The sequence below is a fragment of the Phalangium opilio genome, unplaced genomic scaffold (assembly GCF_054372755.1).
Source record: "Phalangium opilio isolate 3A_F unplaced genomic scaffold, DU_Popi_V2 ptg000031l_1, whole genome shotgun sequence".
In the NCBI taxonomy this organism is placed as follows: Eukaryota; Metazoa; Arthropoda; class Arachnida; order Opiliones; family Phalangiidae; genus Phalangium; species Phalangium opilio.
Window position 1 is genome coordinate 8,999,628 of NW_028324158.1, and position 13,045 is coordinate 9,012,672.

The following is a 13,045-nucleotide window of genomic DNA, read 5'->3' on the forward strand; positions in this document are numbered from 1 at the left end:
AACTCGAGGCTGGACTATAAATAGACCACTTGGCAAGGGATTATCCTTATATTTCATCAAGTCGTGAGAGAGAGAGAGACTCTTCGTTTTCAACATAAACTATGAGTGATAAACGATCCATTTACCCTCTTTGCTACCTTGCTCCTCTCAATCCTCAGTCTCATAACCCAGAAAGAAAACCTTCTGCACAGTTTCTCTATTCTTTTTTATGACTTTGAGTCTAGAGTTAAAGTACGCTTCTTTATACCAAGACTTTATCCCATAAAGGACTTGTATTTTCAACAATTTTGTTTTCGAAATGGGTTCCAATATCGAATTTTTATTATTTTTTTGTGTGTTTATTGTGTTTAAAGATAACTGGAAAAGTTAAAGCTGAATTGCGATAGGAAGAAACTAACAATTTCCTTAAATTATTCAATAAATTACGAATGGAAGTTTAAAGTTTCATCTTGGGGGTCAAAGGTTACGAGGAATCTCCGTTTAAGACATTGCAGTGCTCACAACAATAGATACGCGAGCTACACGTAAACCATAAGTTTATAAGATATGTTCCATAAGTATGACACTACCTATACTTCGCAATGATAGAGAGTTACTGAGAGCTAGTTCGAGAACGACAAGTGAGAATTGGCTACACTCGGTTAATTTTGCAGTCCCTCTTCCTATTTAGTCTATGGTGCAGCGCCTCACCATCGAATCTATGACCTATTTCAATCACTTCATGACAAGCTCCAGTTTGTAACCAGTGACAAACTTATGGAACACATCTTATAAACCTATGCTCCAAATTTTGAAATTAAAAAATCAACAAGTTCAAAATCCATTTTTCGACATCCATATCATATGGACTTGCGAAGAAGAGTTGAAAACTCTAATGGATTTGGTTGTCTCTAGATATAGGGCTCGTGATAATACGTGTTGAATAGTTTTAAGAACCTCTGTTTTTGAAAGCCAACCATAAATTAAGAATATATTCTTACTGACTTCAAGGTTTGAATCCTAAAAACTTGCTTTTAACTTTTTTACTTTATTTAACTCTCGTCCTATGAAGCTATTTGAAAGAGTTAGTGTTGAAGCTTAGACCCTGTGAAGAAAGAAATATATATTTTCAGCATCTCTTTACTTCTTTACGAGAACTATTTCTAAAAGAAACAGGCTGCGAAAGAAGGGGTATTTCCAAGCACTTTTCGTAAAAGTATTTTCACAGTTAAATTTTACCACATTTCCAAACTACATCCCAGCAAAATATAGGTATAATTCAAAAACTATACACTCCTGCATTGACTGTAGTATATTCTAGAATTTGAAAATTCAGTCAGGATATAGGGGGTGACTTTTTAGCAAGTACATCACGTAGTTGTATATGGAAAACCCGGTAGGTCCGCAGACCAGAAAGACCTCCCTGTATTTTTGCTAACTCTGGAAATATAAAGAAAGATCCGCAAAGTAAAATTTGCGACCGGCGCCTACGTTATCCGCCCCAGAAATGGAGAGTTTAGTATACCGTGTCAAAAAGGTTGGTCTACAAGCGGTATACGTGATTCGCCTATAGATGGCACTGACTAGTGCTCTCCCGTTTCAACTGTAACCGTCTTTAGGGTTAAAGTTAAGCCTTGGCGTCCTTTTCTGCTTAAAATGGAATTTACTCTTATTGAAGCTTCAAACTGGGATAGGGTACATGGTCTCCTTTACGGGGCACGCTAGGAAATGCGTAAATAAGTCAACAGTCTTCCTCGCGAACCCCTTAACGCAACGATATATTTTTTTTACTTATTCGACGAATTTAAAAGGTTACTACTATATATTTTTGTTACTTCTCTTTGACTAGAAGTATCAAAGCACTCTCTTAGTGCTTTATAAATAAATATTTTTCGCTGACGTTATGTGAACGTGATTATTGTATCTTTCCGATTCTATTTTCTTTATGGGTAGTAGGCCTAAGTTCGTAAGATATGTATAAGTTTGACACTGGTTACAAACTGAAGCTTGTCGTGAAGTGACGTAGGTCATAGATTCGAGGTAAAGCGACGCCTGGTGAGCCGCTGTCAAAGGCTTAGTACAACAGACTAAATTGGAAGATGGACTTCAATTTTTACAAAGTGTAGTCAATTCTCGCTTGTCGTTCTCGAACTAGCTCTAGCTGTAAGTCTCCAGCATTACGAAGTATAGGTTAGTGTCATACTAATGAAGCATATCTTATAAACCTTTGGTAGTAGGCCTAACTTACGTTTTTTTTTAAAAAAAAAATACTAGAGTTTCAATTTTCAACATACTGGAGTGTTTTTGGTTTTTTTTAAAGTTGAGTTAGAGAAAAATAGAAGGTATAGTTTTTCAAAGACTAACTCTTCCCTATTTCTTTGTCATTGTAGGTTTATTAGACGGTCCGGTCAACCACTCGGCCATCCCGCCGCGGACATTGTCTATGGGCCGAACTGGTTGTCGCCCAGTTGCAGGAGGACCTAACGCACCACCAGATGTCAGTAACAACGGCCCAATGAGGGATCACCCAGCGGAACGCGAGTTTGAGTCCTGTTTGGCAAGGACGCCTTCAGGATCCGTCTTCATACCGTCAGGTAATTGTACCACTAAGGTCTCAATCATAATCCCATTGGGTTAAACCACGTGTATCAAAATATTTTACGCGTACTTTAAAGTGTTTTGCGTAAGTCACCACATTTTCTGGGGCAAAAATAATGAAACCGTAAAGTGAGAAAGGGATGGGCATGAACCCAAGTTGGAGAAAATTAATCTTTGAATAATAAAATAGCTTACAAGTACCCCGATTTAAATATAAAAGAATAAGGATTCTATTTCTCATACTCTTTTTCCCCAAGCCACCCCCTACCCCATTTTTGGGATTCTGGAGGACTTTTAAAATTAGATTTTGGTCCTCTCGTATTTTTTTCTTGTTCTGCTAGCGCTCTAGTTAATCTCTCTTGGCTCATTTTTTTCTACTTCTTTTTGCAAATTCTTTTAAGATAATGGTGAAAGAATTCCCACTCAAGAAATGCCAGTTCGTGTCAAAATGAATTACCAACGCTTTTAAACCTATCTCATTCCTGAATGTAATGCTTGACCCATAGTTTAAGGTGTACTGACCCTTTTAAAGTGGGACGGATTGGAGCTAAGGTTAGCTAAGAAGGCGAATACGTATTTTGTAATTTAAACTCAGGCGGCTTAAAATGATTTTCTTTTTGCTGCATGAGACCTTCCTCCTTTTTTACTTATTTGTAACTCTACTTTTTATTCTATTTTTTGCTTGAAGATGGTTTTCTTTTATTTCAAAAGAGGGCATAAGGTCTTTTTGGGGCTAAATTTAATTAAAAAATAAAAGAAATTTAAATATTCTTTTTAGAATGTCCAGGGTGAGGAATTGGGTTTCATTCTAGGATCAGCTTAAGCCTTATTCGTAATTTGTAATTTCCTTGGTACATTTTTAAGACGTTCTTTGGGTAATAAGTTTAATATGGGGTCGCTTTGTGTCTTATTAAACGCCGAAAAGTCACTTCTGACGTTGTCAACCTGGTCTGCATACTTTTAGAAACTAATTTTTATTTTTGGGGTTTTTTTGGCACAAAACTATTGGTACAGACCCCTCTTGGCTGGCTGGATTATTGTCTAGCTTTCACTTTCGCTTTCACTCAAAATAAAAACGTAAAGTTTTGTCCCAAATTCTTCTAATTCGTAAGTTTCTTTCATAGAAAAATGTTCAACAAAACTGTCAGGGTTATTTTTTCTAAACGAAATTTAACATGTAATATAACTTATTTAATTATTATTCAAACCCGTATCGCTAGTTTCAGCAAAATTAAAAATAGGCTAGACTATAGAACTCCTTCTTCTTCTAATATTGTTTCCCATGAATCAAATTTGTTTACCCTCGTTAGTTGATCAAATTAGAACGTACACTTCTCTTTGTTATAAAACCTCATAAATAACCCGTTTTGTAATGAAAGTTGACATTATCCCCGCGTCGTGGGTAATACATCAGATAAAATTGGTCCTTAGTTAAGCTTAAAAATAAATCATGGACGGATAACAAGGTCTAAAAATAAATAAACCTTTAAAATATTTTAGAGTTAGCTAAGAAAATTCCTGGACTTATTTATTTTTCTTAAATTTTTCGTAGCTGCTTACAACATTTTCCTTGCTCTCTTTACACCATCCAAGCTAAAATAAATTATCAGTGTAACTCTTTTCGTTCGTATAACCTAAGTACCAAGGCTTAACGGGAGAAACTACGCTGGGAATTCCTGAACTTAATAAGTATCATTACTTTTAACGGGGGTTTAGTTCTTTCGGACCATGGATTCAAGATGTAGGAGGTAGGAGGAAAGGAGAGACTGGAGTGGAAATAGTAGGACCAGGGAGGTACGGAAGGGGGGATGGGAAACAACGATATTTATGACTTCAATTAGTGTTTTTGTTTTCCTCTTTTTGGAGCCGTCAGCCGATCCAGTACATTCACTACATTGTTGGGCTTTCCGTCCCCGTTTAGGCTTATACCTTTCTCTCTCTCTTAAGATTTTAAGCGACTATAAAAGAAGAGATTTATGAAAGTGAAGCGTCGAGACGCTACAGCACCCAGGCTGCTGATGGGCGCGTAGGGAGAACCGTTTTCAGCGCCATCTATTCCTGGTGCTGACTACACGTACAAATCTCTGCTTTTAAAACCCTCCGAATTATGGAGGTTTTCCTGCTTAATGAACTGACTATATAAACATTGGATATTGGAACTCTAGATTCCTATTATATTAGGTCAAATGATAACCCCTTTTCATCCGAGTGTTGCTTTAATCACTTGTTTTTGATTTGTCAAATGCTTTGTCGCAGTTAAAGAGGCTGTTGGGTGAAGTCTACCCTTAGTTCGGGGGAATAAGAATGGCGCCACCGTCGCGAAAACCAATGCTTGACCCCTCCCCTCTTTTCACCCTTACAGCTCCGGCAAGTCCCTTTAACTAACGAGACAAAATGAAATTGAATGATGCCTCGTTCATCTTGTTATAACTCTTCTAAAATTTTTTCGTTTCTCTTCCTTCAAAACATTATCTTTCTCTATTCCTTAACTCGTTCTCTAATGACGGTTCCGCTTTTTTTATCGACGATTAAGTAAAAATAGAAAGGACTAAAAATAATTGACCATTCTAGATGAACTGTAATCATGCCATTGGGATTTTGCGGGGAAATTTACTTTTTATTTCCCGGCCGCGTTAATGTATTTGTAAAGGAACTATGTTTGTTGTAGTTAAGTCTAATGAGTGTAATGTTTTTTGCGGTTTTTTTAATTGTAGATGGATTCAAGTGCCAGGCGACGTCTCCACAAAAAAGCGAGCTTCATGTCCCTCAAAGGGGCTCTATTCACGCGGACGAAACCAAGAACAACCCAGACAGGTAAATTGAGTTTTAATTTCGAATTTAGTTTTTACTCAGAAACCCTAATTGAATAAAGTTTTAAAAATATTATTTACGCGCTTCATTTTGTCAATTGTCATTAGCGTTCCTTCCAAATTTTTATTTTAATCGCGAAATTAATTCTAACGTCACCAATTATGGGTAGTTGAGTGTAAAAGATTACTCGTAATAGCAGAAGGGGATAATAGAAGAAGGGTGGCACTCTGTATCCTCTTAATAATGCTATAGTTATGTAACATGATTCTTCCCAGGCTCATGCACCTTTTTTATTTGCTATCCTGCTCATCAAACTTCAGATGAGGATAGCACCGTGCTAGGGTGAATTCTATAACTGTTTGGTATACTAAATCCTCAGCAATCAACCCACAAACCTTGATTGTCTTGACGTGCATGGGACAAAACACACAAGCTCATGCTCCTTGGCAAATAGTTAAGCGCTAATAGAGTAATGATGAGGAACGGTATAGTAACTTTGCTCCAAATGTAAAATGATGTGGGGATGAATCATGTAACAATTACCCCCGTATTGTGGTACACATCTCTCGAAGAGAAGTATTACATACTTCTGCTATTAGATATTCAGTTGAATTTAATCTAAACCTGAAACTTTAAAATTGCAAACCATTTGGTTATATCAATTTTCAGATTTTTCTGAACTTGGTAGAATCTTTAAATCGCATTTTCCCTTGCATATATATATAGTACAGCGTAATACAATTAAATAAAAATCTTCCCTACGTAAGGTTCAGGCCGACTCAGCAATTTGTTGTCCTCTTCTTTTATTATTCTCTCAGTCTCAGCCGTTTTAATATTCCAAGATAAACTGGCGATTTTTCCCAAATACGCTAAAAATAAGAGAATTTTCTTCTTTCGTATACGGCGCTACCCATTCTTGAATTCGTACAATACTTTCAAGAATACATGTGCATTCGTTTCCTTAAAAAGAAACTTGGGTTTTAGGCAATTTTTCGTTAAATCAATCAATATTCATGGGAGAGTTTTAGTAAATTCTAAGAGAGAACAAAATATAAGTGCGAAACTAGGCTTTGATATCGTGGATAAGGGCACTCTCCTTTTTATTCAATTTCCTTTTAAAATTCCGACAGAGTCAAAGTTCGAAAAGCCGCTGCTGCTATGTTATTCAGCTTCAACGATTTTTCCCTCAAATAATCTACATCCTTTTTGACTTTTAATCTAACATGGTTCTTCCATTCTTATTTTTCCAACTCGGTCAGCGGATTTAGCTATAGATATATCATAAGTTTGTTCCATAAGTATGACACTACCTATACTTCGTAATGCTAGAGACTTACAGCTCGAGTTAATTCGAAAACAAGCCCTACACTCGGTAAATTTTGCAGTCCATGTTCTCGTACTTAGTCTGTACTAAGCCTTTGACAGCGCCTAGCTCACCAGGCGTCGCTTTATCTCGAATCTGACCTACATCATTTCATGACAAGCTCCAGTTTGTAACCAGTGACAAACTTATGGAACATATCTTATGAACATATAGCTTCGTTGGGACTTTTAAAGAGTTTGAAATAGTTCATATATATTTAAACATATTTAATATAGCTGTCCTGTTGGTAGTAATTTTGTACTAAATAGGTATTTTGCTCTTATTTCGAAGGTGTCACCTGTCTTATACGACCGGAGGTGGTCCCGTGCCTGCGTTACCCGTCCGAAACAATTTACGACGTCCTATGTCCAGCCATTTCGCAAATTCGCGATTTCATATTCGGAAAACGCTGTCGTCGCGTTGCAGTTGGAAATGCACTGCCATTGCCTTCATCATTGTCTCATTAGTGCTGTTAGCGGCACTAGCCTACTTTATTGGTAAGGAAATACTCAACTTTAACCTTATTAGTTTAGTTTTGTAGCCGGAGACTTTGGATCACAATTTCAAGGATTAGTTCTGATAATATGAACTTATACAAATGGTGTTTTCGTTTTAATTTCAGCCGATTCCATACTGAGTGGGCAATACGCGAGTATTCTAAACTGTCCTGTGATGGTAGATGATATGGGAGTAGTCGCTGAAGGCACGAGACTTAAAAGTACGTATTACGAAGATCCGGATAATTTCAAAGTCGATCAGGGCCCTTACTACAAGCCACGCGTGAGAGTTATCAGACAAGTCCCCCTCTTTGAAAAAACTGACCAACAGTCCACACCCATCGCCGACTCGCTCTTTAGTATCGAGGATTTAGGAAGTGGCGATTTGGGTCAGCCCCAAAATCAGTTTAGGCCTACTTCTAAACATAGTTCAGACGAGAATGCTCCAGAATCCGGTCGGGCGGTGGTAAGTCGTCAAGAACGCACCACAACAGCCAACACGGTTGAAAGTGATGACATAAACGCGTCACCGAAAGCACCCATGGAAGAAATGCGTCTTCCACCAATCAAACCGGATGAGTCTGTTAAGAAACATCATGGTGGTCATATTGAAATCACTGATTTTAAGTCTCCGGGAGCTAAAAAACATCATGAAGGCCACAAGACTTATCATAAGGAGCACCACCATATTACTCCCATGGAAGAATTGCGATTGGGTCCAAAAGCAACACCAAATGGTGTTAACACCATAACGACAGAAGAGACGTTAGATCGTCTGTTTAAAGGCAGTCACACTTCAACTCACAATCCCATGCATAAAGAAATCGTCGAAGAAGGGTTGATTGTGGATGATGGACATTCGAAAAAATCAACCAGCTCTAAGAAGATTTACAGTAGCCATCATGAAATTGATCACTCAAGGCAACCGCCTAAATCAATGGAACTGTTCAAAGTCAATCGGTACATGAAAGAAACCACGACCAAAGTTACTGTGGTCACTGAAGAATTTCGGCCTCAGGGTACCACGAAAGATTCTCAACCAAAAGAAACATCCACAGTTTGGACCGGACATGGTTTTGTTATTACTCCACCGCATTTGAAACCTGGTCATTCTCATAAAGGCATCACGAACAATAACCATGAATCAAATACGGAAGGAACCGCGCAACGAAGGACAACTTCCAAACAGGATGACAGAGAATCTTCCACCGCTTGGACCGGAAGTGAGTTTGTCCATACCCGGACGGAATCAAAACCAACTGGACACGAAGAACTTTCAGAAAAGATACCAATTACCGAAGATGACAGTCAAGAACTAAAGACGGAAGAAACGGTTGAACACAAGGTAACCGCCAAACCACATGACAGCGTGGAAGATAAGAATATTCAACGCGATGACGTGGCGGCGTACGCAATGTACCCCAGTTCCGATATCAACACTACTGATAACGAGATCAACTCTTTGTCTCCGTTCTTGTACCGACCCGATACTTCATTGGTATTAGAGGATGACGTCGACGATACTGTCAACCTAGTGGAACCTCCACCGACCAATGATGTTTCGTCAAAATCTCCCACCGTTGACAGCACCGAAGTGGTAACATTGGATGGAAATTCGTTTTCTTTGGACAATGACAAGGTTACCATACCGACACAATCCGAAGATGAATTTGACGACATTGAGGAACTCTTGCCTTACAATTACACCGGACCTTTTTGTACTTGTAAGGTCACTAGAGTTTCTCACGATGATGTTGTCACAGATGCCCCTGACGATGCGATTGTCTCTACTCCCGTTGTTGTCGGTAAGTGGGATGTAGTTGTGTGCTGTCACGTAAAAACAAACAAACAAACCAAAAAAAATATGCATGGCTTTAATTCTCCGTCTTCTCCCAGTTATATATTACCGTACGTTTACGTTGGATTATACCACAGTGCATGAGCAACTTGTTCCTTCTACCCGCCAAGGATAATAAAACAATAAAAACACAAAATATACTTGCGGACTCTTAAAATGGACTAACAACTCACGTGTATCACTAACATATCGTCGTTTTTATGAAGATGGATTGCGTAGAAAAATATTGGATGCGACTTGCAAATTGCAACTTCGACGAAAGAATTGACTTTGAACAACGGAGCGCGTGCGAATTATTAGCTGCATCGATGTTATTAACTCTCAATATCTTGTTTTAACACATCACCGTTTTTAGATGACCATATAGTAAAAGGCCTAGCATTTTTACAACTTCCCCCAAGCCCATAACTTTAACAAAGGTTTATAGATAGTATTGCTCAAAAAATGGTTGATAACATAGACTTTGTCGAAATTATTCAGAAATGGCAACCATTTTTTGGAACACTGTTAAAACCCATCCAATATCGTTACTCAAACCTGTCCTTAATTTTGTCCAATTAGGTTCTCAGATGTTGCCCTCCAAAACCATCCCACCAAAAAGTGATACATTCTACGAAGTTCAATTAGGGAAGAAAAATACTCATAACGTTCCTCCCTACGGTCACTGGAACATTCAGTTTCATCAGCGGGACCCATCATTAGTTAAATTTAACTACTCACTTCCTTATGGAGCTAGTCTCGGCGTCTTCGGCCGTAGAAACGGTATACCTAGTCATACGAGGTACGACTTCCTAGAAGTTCTCAGCGCCAGAGAAAGGAGAGCCAAGCGATCTCCCATGGTAAGTCAAGTTCTGCATTTCGAAACCTTGTCCTTATTATTCGTGTTTGGTCCTTTGCAATCAATGAGAGTTGGGCTATTTATTTCCAGGACTCTTTCAACGTTGAGTTTATTCAATTCTTGGACCGAGGGTTATGGTACATTTCCATCTATAATGACGGCGACAAAAACCAAGAGATTACTTTTGTGTCTGTTTTAACTGGTAAGTTTGTTTAATTTTATGCGTCATGTTTTTCTTTAGAATAAGGTTTTGAACAAGTTAGTTGTTTATCGTTGTAGATGAATCAAGCCTACCTTGCCCTTATGATTGCCACGGACATGGGACATGTACAATGGGACACTGCATGTGTGATACGGACTACGCTGGAGATTCGTGCGCTTACAGTAAGTAACACTATTTTCCTTGCACGTTGTATTACAATAACTGCCAACCAATCAAGATTAGTTCCATGAATTTCGAATTACATTTAGCCTAACTAGTAAGGTCCTCAAACGAAAGTTCTCATTCAAACCAATAACATAGTACCGTAGGTTTATAAGATATGTTACAAAAGTATGACGCTTCCTGTACTTCGTAATGCTAGAGACTTACTGAGGGCTAATTCGGGAACGACTGGAGAATTGACTACACTAGGTTAAGATTGCAGTCCATCTTCCTATTTAGTCTATACGAATCCTCTGACAGCGCCTCATTAGGCGTCCCTAGTTTTTCCTCGGAATCTATGACCTACGTCACTTCATGACAAGCTGTCAGTAACAAGGGACAAACTTATGGAACGTATCTTATGAACTTATGATAGTACCTGACGTTAGAAACGCAGTTCTATACTGCGGTACAAGTCAACTTTTGATTTGTTTTTTGGTCAGGCATAGTTTGGAAAAGTAAACCATCCGTACAAATAGGTACCGCTTCATTAAGGCCTTGTACCATTTCACCGTGAGGTAGTTTTAAACGTATTAAGTTTGTTAGTAACTTGTGGGAAAGAGTATAGAGCATCATTGCATCGTTGCAAGAGAAGGGGGATGGAAGCGAGATTGTTTTCAACGTATATATGATGAGAGTGGAAGTAGATTTCTGTAGGTGGTATATGGTTTGGCGCGTGGATCGAGTCCTGCCCTTTCTCCGTTCGAGGGCGTGCTGTAATATCACGCATCCTCGCTCCGTTTCACTCAATCTCATCCACCGTTCTGTATTATAAGTCCCCCCCCAATACTCTTCCTAGGCCTTGGTCCTAAGGATGACAGATATTGACTCTAGGTTGGTTCGCTCCCTGGAGGAGAGAGAGGGAGAGAGAGAGAGAGAGAGGGGGAGGGAGGGAAAGAAGGTTTCCATGTAGGGGGAAGAGTATATAGGAACACTTCCAGGAGAGGGCTAGAGAGAAGGGGGAAACTGTCCCTTAGTTAGACGACTCGTTAATTGAAGCGGGCAGAGATGAAAGGCAGAATCTCAAAAGTAATTAAAGAAAGACTTGGCTACCGCACTAGCACCAGGGCAGCCTGGGCCTGCTTGCAGTGCACTGATGTTTCCCCCTTTTTAAAAACCTTCCCTCGCTTTTCATTTGAACCCCAAAACCCTGACCGCGCGCGCTAAACTTTAACCAGAAGACGTTAACCCGAGGTAGATAAAAAGGTTCCATAAATTTAATTGCGTCGTTCGGGTGCTTTTGAACAAACTCATGAAAGCGATAACCGCGGTGTTAAAAATTTCGGTTTAATCAACTTCTGTTTTAACTAAGTTTTCGAGGAGAAGTACCGTACACCCTTTTCCCTGCTTCTTTCGCTTTTACTTTCTTGGGGAAAATTTTTGTTTTAATGTTGTTTCACTTATTCGATAAGCCTAAATCTAGATGCCCTTTTTTTAATGTGTCCGGGCCAATGTGGTTTGCTGTTCTAAGTTTCACGCGCTCTCCTTTCTATCTCTTTCGGTTTTAATGCGGTGATAATTTTGGCTAATCTGAGCCATACCGACCCTACCCGGTGCTGGCGGAAAGTATGTTTGTGTATTTTTATCTGGCTCTAAGTATAAGAGCTTGCTAGCAAAAGGAGAAGAGAACCATTTCCGTTTCCAACTATTAATAAACTAATGGGCTTCATAATCTAAGTTGATGTCGTTTCTTTTAAGAAAATATACTCTTGGTGGTGTTTGGGGAAGAAAGAATGTACATTAGGAAATTAATGCGTTGAAGAGTTAAAAGTCTTTAGAAGTTCGTTGCATTGTAATGTACGTTGCGGTCGAAATTAGTATATTTTAAGCTTTAAATGCTACGCTAATGTAATCGAGAAGCTGTTTGAGAAATCTAATGGAAACATTCCGTTGAACACACCATATTTAAAACCAAATTGAACGAAATTTTGTTAGAATGTATAATTCTACATTCTTGGGTTAAACCGCTTGGACAACGTCTAATTTTCATCGCGTTTTGTTTAGGGGTGTGTCCGGTGTTGTGCAGTGGTCGAGGACAGTATATGGGTGGCGAATGTTTATGTAGCGCTGGTTGGAAAGGCAGGGAATGTCAAGTACGCGATGACGAGTGCGAGGTCTCAGACTGCAGCGGACACGGAGATTGTATCGATGGGCTTTGTAGATGTTTTCCCGGTTATAAGGGTCAAAATTGCGAAGAAGGTAAGGGAAAATCTTCTATTTGGGGTAGAAAAACTATGATTTTATTGCATGGCGGTAAATAATAAACCTTTAACAGTTGACTGCCTGGATCCCGACTGTTCCGGACACGGCGTTTGCGTAAGCGGTATGTGTCTTTGTCGGAAGGGTTGGAAAGGCGCCGACTGCAATGAACCGGATAGCGAAGCCCTTCGTTGTCTCCCGGACTGTTCAGGACATGGTCAGTTTGACCCGGAACTCCAACGTTGCGTATGCGATGAAAGGTGGACTGGACCCGATTGTTCCCAAGAGAAATGTAATCTGGATTGCGGTCAACACGGACATTGTCAAGGCGGAGAGTGCGTTTGTCTGGACGGTTGGAGCGGTGTCAAATGTAACGAGAAACTTTGCGACCCCCGTTGTCAAGAGCATGGCCAGTGCAAGAACGGAACCTGTCTTTGTATTCAAGGATGGAACGGTCAACATTGTACATTAGGTCAGT

At 39.3% G+C, this 13,045-nt stretch overlaps 1 protein-coding gene across 4 annotated transcripts in view; it reads left to right on the forward strand.

The window, feature by feature from the left end:
• Nucleotides 1-13,045, forward strand: part of Ten-m (teneurin transmembrane protein Ten-m) — a 415,273-nt gene that overhangs the window by 390,927 nt on the left and 11,301 nt on the right. For all 4 annotated transcript variants that reach the window (XM_089869961.1, XM_089869962.1, XM_089869963.1 and 1 more), the window contains 9 exons: nucleotides 2,370-2,573; nucleotides 5,292-5,391; nucleotides 7,043-7,248; nucleotides 7,374-7,469; nucleotides 9,668-9,945; nucleotides 10,035-10,146; nucleotides 10,224-10,328; nucleotides 12,373-12,567; nucleotides 12,644-13,039. In XM_089869961.1, the coding sequence (XP_089726087.1) occupies nucleotides 2,370-2,573; nucleotides 5,292-5,391; nucleotides 7,043-7,248; nucleotides 7,374-7,469; nucleotides 9,668-9,945; nucleotides 10,035-10,146; nucleotides 10,224-10,328; nucleotides 12,373-12,567; nucleotides 12,644-13,039 (1,692 nt within the window). The remainder of the gene's footprint in view (nucleotides 1-2,369; nucleotides 2,574-5,291; nucleotides 5,392-7,042; nucleotides 7,249-7,373; nucleotides 7,470-9,667; nucleotides 9,946-10,034; nucleotides 10,147-10,223; nucleotides 10,329-12,372; nucleotides 12,568-12,643; nucleotides 13,040-13,045) is intronic.